The sequence below is a fragment of the Pocillopora damicornis genome, chromosome 5, assembly GCF_964200805.1.
Source record: "Pocillopora damicornis chromosome 5, jaPocDami1.2, whole genome shotgun sequence".
Classification (NCBI taxonomy): Eukaryota; Metazoa; Cnidaria; class Anthozoa; order Scleractinia; family Pocilloporidae; genus Pocillopora; species Pocillopora damicornis.
In genome coordinates this window covers 9,365,774-9,375,004 of record NC_142674.1, presented here as the reverse complement: position 1 = coordinate 9,375,004, position 9,231 = coordinate 9,365,774, and the positions used below count along the sequence as shown (strand labels likewise).

Here is a 9,231-nt window from a genome sequence, read left to right as displayed (position 1 = left end):
TAAGCGCCCCAAGTGCCATACACCTATCTTAAATAATTAAACCACTTAAGCTAGATTGTGCAGTTTGTGTGATGGAACCAGTTAAGCTAGTTATGCATTTTGTGCAGTTGAAGCATTCAACTAGTTTAACCAATTAAGAAAGATGCTGCAATCTGTGCAGTTTAACTATTTTCACAGGTTTGACTATTTTACAAGTAAAATCAACTTAAATAGTTTGACTATTTTTAATACTTCAAGAACTTAGGTAGATTTTGCAGTTTGCACAGTTCATTAGTTGAAGTTAATTGGACCATTTAGAGTACCCTAACCGGTTGAGATACGTTGTGCAATTTTTCTCAGTTGACCTCTTACTGTTAACCTATTTGAACCATTCCAGCTAAATTGTTTAGATTGTGCAGCTGAGCCAATTAAGCTAATGATGCATTTTTGTCTAATTGAACTATTTATGCTTCTTTGATCATGTGATTTACTTCCACCAATTAAAATAACTTTGGCAATTTGTAGTTTATTTTTGTTTACTTGTTTGACTAATTAAAGCAGTTAAAACATTTAAGGTAGCTAAGTTTCTTGGAGTATTTTAAATATTCAAACTATTTTAATTGATTCGACTTGTTACATAGTCAATCCACGGAAGACAGTTAAACTGCACAGATTCCACCACCTTTCTTAATTAGTTGAGGTAGTTGAGATGGTTCAGCTATACAAAATGCATAGCTAGCTTAAATGGTCCCTTAGCACAAACCCCACAATCTAGCCTAAGTTCTCTAACTAGTTAAGATAGTAGCATGGTACTTAAGGTTTTTAACGCGCATTCACCAGATATCAGTGATTCTGTCTCATTATTGCGTGGTAATCTGGCGCTGGCTTTTTCATATAATATTCATCCTTTCCTGGAATCCACATGCTATATCAACCCCGAGGATCGCCATCTTGTCGTCGTTGGCGGGCTTGAGTGCTTCGGAGACCCCTAGAGCTATGGCGGCGAGAGCTTCGTCTCCTGGTAGGGCCACCCAAGCCAAACAAGTCAAAGGGTACAAGTCCGACGAAGCACAATCCAATGGTCCTTCAGTACAGGGGGTTGGGCACAAGGCTAGCATTCCTGTCCCCTTAAACACCCATGTTACGGAAAGGGCAACGAAGAAAATCAACACCACCAGACGAGACGGACTTTCAGAGTTATCAAAAGATACTGGTATGAATGACAGTGGTCAAAGCCGAAAGGAAATGGTTGACAGGAAGATGGAAGCCTTGAGCGCCAAATGGAAGACCAGAATTTGATTCTGGAAGGAAGAACTATATACGAGACAGGAAAGCGAGCCAAGCCACAGCTGAGATGCTGAGATGAGACATTACAACCTACACGTTCTTGGAATTAGCGATAGCAGATTGACAGGTTCAGGCAGACACAAAACCAACACAGGAGAGACAGTGCTATATTCCGGAAGAGATGACCAGCACCGTGAGGGAATAGCCATTATCTTCAAGAAGGGTCTTGAGAAGTGCCCGATGGAGTTGAAGCCGATCAAGTGAGATTGAAAGGGAGACACATCAACACAACTATCATCCAGCGTTAAGCACCAACAAAGGACAGTGACGAAGAAGGCAAGGACACCTTCACGAACTGCTTCAAGCAGAACTGCAGAACCACGTGACGAGATGAAGATTGTGATGTAAGATCTCAATGCAAAATTTGGAAATGACAGAAACTACGATAGGGCCACGGGGAGAGAAGGATATCACCATAAACGACAGTGGAAATAGGCTACTAGACATATACACCACCTTAGATTTTGTCACTGGAGGGACGCTCTTCCCACATCGAGACGTCCAATGGCTGAAAGGTTACTTTCCCAATAGAAAAGACAAGAACCAGGTTGACAACCTGATGGTCAACGGGATGTGGAGGCGATCACTGCCAAGACGTCAAAGTGAGAAGAGGAGCTGATGCGGGAAGTCACCACCATCTTGTGACCCCTAAACTGAAGTTGAAGCTGAGGAAGACCAGATTAAGTTTGAGAGGGCGACAACACTGACTCTGACGTGGAGAAGCTGCGAGACCTAAAACTTAAGACTGCCGTCACACTACAGCTGAGAAATAAGCTCCAGGTATGAGCGGATGCTGAAGACCAGACGTTGGAAGGTTCGGAAGACATCAATACAAAGTGGCAACAGCTTAAGATAGCCTACGAGCAGACCTGCAAGGCCTTTCCTGGAACAAAGCAGAGAAAGAGGAAGGAGTGGATCTCAGAGGATAGCTGGCAGACCATTGAGAAGAGAAGAATTCTCAAGATGAAAGTCTTGAAGGCCAAATCAGAGCGACTGAAGGAGAGATACAAGCAACAATGGATGGAAGCGAACCGAACAGTGAAGATGATGGCAAGAACAGAGAAGCAGAGCCACATAAACGACCCACCAAGCCAGGCAGAAGATGCAGCAAGTAGGGGAGAGCAACGCAAAGTCTATAAGATCATCAGGCTGCTGTGTGTCAGATATATAGTTGGCACTGATGCTCCGATGATGGACCAGCAGCGGCGACTGCTCATCACAGAAGCCGAGCAGGACGCACACACCTTCTATAACCTTTTCGACTTCTAACACCAATGTCATCTTTACCACCCTAAGACCTTGAGGAGCGGTATCTTCTTTGTCACCTTTTGGAACCTGTGGACCGGTATCTCCTTCTGGTCCTAGTGCTCCAGTATCTTCTATGCCACTTCTATGCCACTTTTAGGACCCTGAGATCCAGCTCCACCTCTACCAGGTGGCCCCTGTGAACCAGTAGAACCCTTGAAGCCTTGTGCATCAGTTTCTCCCTTGCCACCCTTATCTCCCCTAGTCCTCTTGCACCAGTATCTCCTTTAAGGCCTGTATCATCTTAATTTCCTTCTAGGCCAGTATCACCCTTATCACCTTTTGGTACTAGTGGCCCTGCTACTCCTTCAACACCTTCCACAATTGTATCTAGTTTGTTGTGATCTCCTGTAAATATACCCATTATAATATATGCTTATACAAAATACTGTTTTCTGAATGTTTTTATCAATTTTTTTTATTAATTTTTTTGGTACTAGTGGCCCTGCTACTCCTTCAACACCTTCCACAATTGTACCTAATTTGCCATGATCTCCTGTAAATATACCCATTATAATATATGCTTATACAAAATTTGTTTTCGGTACGATAAAGGTTAAAACAGCATAATTCAAGTGCAGAGAAGCGAAACAACGTTTTGAGTGAGATGAACCTGAAATGAGCGTCATTTGTTGCAAAAGCGGAGGAAATTTTTTGCCTTGCGATAAAGCTTAAAAAGCTTAATTCAGCAGAAGCATTAAGGCTAGTTAAACCATGTGAACTACTTTGTGCATTTTAACTGTCTTGGCTACTTTGACTATTTAACGAGTTTAAACAATTTAGCTTGATTGTGCGGTTTGTGCAGTTGACCCTATCGAGCAAAGTTATTCATTTTGTCCAGTTGAACCAATTAACCCGGTCTGAGCATTTGAACCACATCAACCATTTCAGATAGATGGTGCAATTTGTGCACTTTTACTCTTTCCGCTACTTTGATTATCTTAATTAGTTAAACCGATTAAGCTAGATAGTGCAGTTTACGCAATGGAAACATTTAAACTAGTTATACACAGTTTGACCATTTGAACTACTTCAACCCATTAGAAAAGATTTTGCAACCCGTGCAGTTTGACTGGCTTGGCTTGGCTTGGCTTGGCTTGGCTTGGCTTGGCTTGGCTTGTCTGACCGTCACTTTAACCAGTTGGATAGATGGTGCAATTTTTTTCAGACGACCTCAGTTTGACTGAAACCAGGTTAACCATTTCAACTAGATTGTCCAGGTTGTGAAGTTGAATTGATTAGGCTAGTTATCCATTGTTTTTCAATTGAAGCAAAACGTATTTAACCACGTCACATACTTCGACCAATTAAGCTGGATTGTGTAGCTTGTGCAGTTGATCCAATTAAGCTAAGCATTTTGTCCGGCTAAAGCCTTTAAGCTAGTTTGACCATATGAACCACTTCCACCAATTACGATGGATTGTCCAATTTGTGCAATTCAACTGTTGTCGCTCGATGGACATTTAACCTTTTGAACCCTAAAGCTACGTCAACTGGTTAGACTGGTTCAAATGGTCCATGAAGCTTAACTTGTTTAAGTGGACAAAATGCATAACTATGCACAACAGTTCAAGCTTGATTGACCAATAGAACTAGTCTAAACTGTTGACGTAGGTTGTGTTAATTGTGCAAAAAAGCAGTAAACCTGCAAAAACCGCAAAATCTCGCTTCACTGGTTAGACTTGTTCAAATGGTCAAACCACCTAAAATTGTTGCAGGGACAAAATGCATACCCAACTTAACAGCTTCAACTGCACAAACTTTTCAATCAAGCTCAACTGTTTGACCTGGCTAGATAATCAAACTAGCAAAACAGCAAAACTGCAGAAATAACACAATCTGTATTGAATTGTTTAAGTAGTCATGGTCAAACTAGCTAAAAACATTGAACTGAACAAAATGCATAACTAGGTTGAATGGTTAAACTGCACAACCTCCCTTAATAAGTTCAGCTAGTTAAAATGGTCAAACTAGCTTAATCGGTTAAAGGGCTTCGTTTATTTCACTGGTTTAAATAGTCAAACTAGCGAAAACCGTCAAGTCGCTCAAATTTTTACAAGCAATCTTAATTGGTTAAGGCCGTTAAATGACACTAGCCTTAATGCTTTAACTGCACAAAATTCACAACCAGATTTAACAATTCAATTGAACAAGATGCATAACTGGGTCAAATGATTCAACAGCACTATCTGTGCAATGTAGCTTAATTGAATCCAGTAGTCCAAATGGTCAAACGGGGCAAATTGATTCAAGTGGTCAAATAGTCAAACAAGGGAACACAGTTAAAATGCGCAAATTGGACAAACTATCTTCATTGGTTCAAGCAGTATAAATGGTCAAACTAGCTTGGGGATAGGGTTTAATCGGACAAAAAGCATAACTACCATAAATAGTTTAACTGGTTAAAAAGTCAAACTAGCGAATACAGTTGAACTGAAGAAAGTTATAAAACGCGGAGAAAGTTCAACTGCGCAAAACGCAGAAAGTACGTGAGTTGGCTCAATTGGCTGTTTAGAGCTTTATGTAATGGAAAAAAACAACGGTTTCGCCCTTTTTTTGCTAAATTATCCTGTTTTTTTAACCTTATCGCATTAAAACATTTTATCGTACTTACTTAAAGTCTTTATTCCATCATAAGATAAAACTACATATCTTATGTTACAATGAATTGAAAAAACTACAGAAATCTACATACATATTATGAATTAAAAAGTATATCATTACAATAAATGGAGCTTAAATATCAACCTGTTTACAAATGTGTTCATAAAGCGCTGTGTATTAATTTTCGGGCGCGCGCAGCCTTTTTTCCTGAGATTGTGTAGATATGTCTTTTGGACAGGAATGATATCTTTCAGGGGGTGGCAATCCGTTGATTTTAGTTTCTTCAAAATGTTTCTGTCTTGTTTGTTTAAAAGGTTCTTGATAAAAACTGGAAATGAGATAAAACCGCGTTTATGACATCGGTCTAAAAAATTTTGTACAACCGTAAGATCGGACTCAGATACCCCATAGACTGAAAGTGCATAGCTAAAATTAGCCAAAACAATCGATATAAAAAGATGATCAATCTCTGCCTGAGAGTAATGTCCCTTTCTCAATGTTCGTAGGACGTGTAAACACTTGTTTGCTTTGACAAGCTTAGTTCTTACATGCTCATCAAATTTTCCATCACTCTGTAAAGTTACTCCTAGTAAAACGAAGCTATTACATTGGGGAATATTATTAATTGGAGAGTAGAGTACATTATGATTTTTCTTTCTAACAACCAGCTCTTTACATTTGCAAGGGTTGCAGACCATTCTATTGTCTTTACACCATGTTAAGAACTGTCCTACTAAGTCGGCAGACGGGTCACTATTCCTAGTGATAGGCGAAAGAATAGTGGAATCATCGGCATATTTAAAAAGCACAGGGCAACCATTAAAAAAAATCTCCAAATCGTTCAAAAATATATTAAAAAGATACGGTCCGCTTACACTACCTTGTGTGGTTCCTCTATTGACAAGTTTCCACTGTCCTAAAAAATTATAACTAACAACACGTTGTTGTCTTGCATAGAGGAAACTATGATACCAATTGATAATGTACGGATTTAGAGGTAGCTGTTTCAGTTTGGCAGACAAAATAGCATGGTTCACAAAATCGAAAGCCTTACTGAAGTCCATGGTAAAAATTCGCACTGCGCTATAGTCACTACTATCTAAATACTTGTATGTCTGGTGCTGGATAGCGAGCAAGGCATTTGTGCAACTACCCGCCTGTCTATATGCAAATTGGGTGTGGCTCAGGTTGCTCTCAATGACTGACTGTGCTTGTGTACGATACACGACCTTCTCAAACAACCGGGCAATAACGGGAGTAACATTAATACCACGGTAGTCTGAGTCCTCTATAGGCATGTTCACTTTGGGGAGAGGATTAACATTTGCCCTTTTCCAGGAGTCTGGCCATGTATGAGTAGACAGCGACAGATTCCAAACGTGAGTGACGATTGGTGTGGGTAGCTCAGCACAGTCTTTCCAGATCCAGTACGGGAGGTCGTCTGGTCCCGTTGCGGTTTTCTTTACATGAACTAAGGTATTCCAGACACACCGCTCAGATATTTTCGGGGGCTTTACACTGTCCGGGATATCCATATCACTAGGTCTAACGTAAGTGTCATCATAGCACAGGTTGGCGAAGTAGTCGTTCAGACGAACTAGAGAGTTCTTGTCCAAATTTATCAACGATGACCTGCGACGCTGCGATAGGGCGTCCACGCCCTTCCACCACTCACCGCTACCAATGGCAGCCAGTTTTCTTCTGTTCTCGGTTATCAGCTCAGAAATGCGCTTATTAAATAAAGACAGGCGTTCCTTATTCTTTAAAGATATATGGGACTTAGTCCTCAGCATACACTTGACTAATGGGGACATCCAAACTGGGTCACGCGATGACATGCGTACAGATTTTTGCGGCATAAACTTATTCATCACTGCACGAATCTTTACCTCAAGCACCTCGACCGCCTTGTTTATGTCCACCTCATTGAGGACGTCACTCCAGTCCAGCGCAGTGAGTGCCATATAAAATGACTGTTTCCGATGTTCCCTACAGTCCCGCACAAGAACTTTGCGGCGCATAGGTTTAAGCTTTAATCCCGCCGGTAAAACAAAGCCTTCATGGTCTGTCTTAATAAGCATATGTATGGAATATGCTTGACCGAACAGATCCGCTCGGTTGGTCATACAGTTATCCAAGCACGCGTTACCCCGCGTGGGAAAATCAACCACGAAATCCCAGCCAGACAAAGCCTTAAATTCTTGCATATCCAAACGATTTACATCGCCACCACAGACAATAGCCGCTTCTGGGTGTTTGTTCAACACAAGGTCCACAAAAGATATTATATAATTAATTAAGTCGAGATCCCGGTAGCTATGCTTGGGAGGATTATACAGGCCGCAAATTAGCATAATGTGATCGGACGGCAACTGCACTGTTAAAGCAATAAATTCATATAAATTGGACCGATAGACATCCAAGACTTTAAGACTGTCTCTCACATAGACCGCAACACCCCCTTTTTTTCTTTTGTCCAAGTCTGCCCAACCTCTGTCCCGCCTGAACACATTGTAATTTGGGATATTCACCACGGCGTCCGGCATATTAGTGGAAAGATGAGTTTCACTGACAATACACACATCAATATCCTGAGATCTCAGGTCAGCCTCAAGCGCCACAGGTGCTCGTACACGACTTTTTGTTTTCGACAAACCACAAATGTTCGTAAACAAACATTTTGGGACAGCGAAACCCTTTGATTTAGAGGTGGATGTTTTGTCGGTTGTGTTGACACGCGGAATGTTAATTAAGTTACTCCGATCCACTTTCCGACCTTCAGCCTCGATGAAACGGCGGCCTTGCATCACCGGGATTTTCTTGGTTGAGATGGATCGTGAGATTCGAGCACTATGTTGCCCACGGTATCTCAGAATGCCGAGTGACTTGAACTGAGATAGAACGGCCGGAGATGGCTTGAAAGCTTTGTTTCGGAGAGACAAGAGTTCAGAGCATTTCAAAGACGCTGGCTTAGTTCGCATTAACATCGGGTAGTTCTTATTAACTCCTCCGAAACTCCGGTCTATCTCTGGACCCGGTTGTGACTCTACGTCCATATCTATAGTGATATCTAGCGTGATATATTTCTCCGGTACTGCAAGCAAGGTTAGACCATGGACGCCCCACAACACCACCGGCCGGCGAACTCTAAATTTAGGAGTAGTAAACTTGGATAAAATATGTTTGAAAAGCCAAGGACTTTCAGCCCCCCCACAGCGACAATTGTAGCATTCTTGGGCAAAAAGAATGAATGAAGTACTGATAAACGGTTTCCGCATATCAGCAGCTAATTGAGCTTATCTTACTTTTATCTTACTAAAAAGAACGTGTTTGCTTTCTGTGTAATAAAGCTAAAAAAAATAGCGAAACTCGGCGGCTAACAACAGAACAAACGTTTTGAGCGAGATAAAGCTGAAATGAATGTAACTAGCTACAAGCAGGCAGAAAACCTCTTTCGGTGTAATAAAAGTAGGGCCAGCTAAATTCAACGGCAACTAAGCGAAAAATCCTTTCCGCGTGATAGAGCCGAAAGGAGCGTTATTAAGCACCAAAAAAAAAAAAAAACAGGCGAAAACCTTTTTCAAGTGCAGAAAAGCTGAAAATAGGGTAGTAAAGAACCAAAACAGCTTAAAACAGCGCGATTAGCTCCAAACAGGCAAAAACCGTTTCCAGTGCGAAAAAGCTGAACACAGCGCAATGTAGCGCCACAACAGCAAAAAAACGTTCTTATGAGTGAGATATAGCGAGAGGCAGCGTGATAAGCTGCAAACGGGCGAAAACCCTTTATGCAGTGCAGAAAGGCTGAGAACAGTGTAATTTGGACCCAAAAGAGCAAAAGCGTTCTTTTTTGAGCGACGTATAGCTAGAACCAGGGTGATAAGCTGTAAACAGGTTAAAAAAAAACCTTTATGCATTGCAAAAAAGCTGAAAAGGGTATAAGCGAACATGCACAAAGAGGGTTTTCGGTACGATTAAGCGAAAAAGGGCCTAATTTAG

General features: G+C 41.3%; 1 protein-coding gene across 1 annotated transcript; it reads right to left on the bottom strand.

Annotated features, from left to right (window-relative positions):
* Window positions 1-2,875: 2,875 nt before the first annotated feature.
* LOC149045056 (uncharacterized) lies at window positions 2,876-8,291 on the bottom strand. Its single transcript, XM_089205832.1, has 3 exons — window positions 7,125-8,291; window positions 6,290-6,941; window positions 2,876-2,979 (listed from the first exon to the last, which is right to left on the bottom strand). Exons 1-3 carry the CDS (start codon window positions 8,289-8,291, stop codon window positions 2,876-2,878), a joined length of 1,923 nt encoding a protein of 640 aa, XP_089061958.1.
* Window positions 8,292-9,231: the final 940 nt, after the last annotated feature.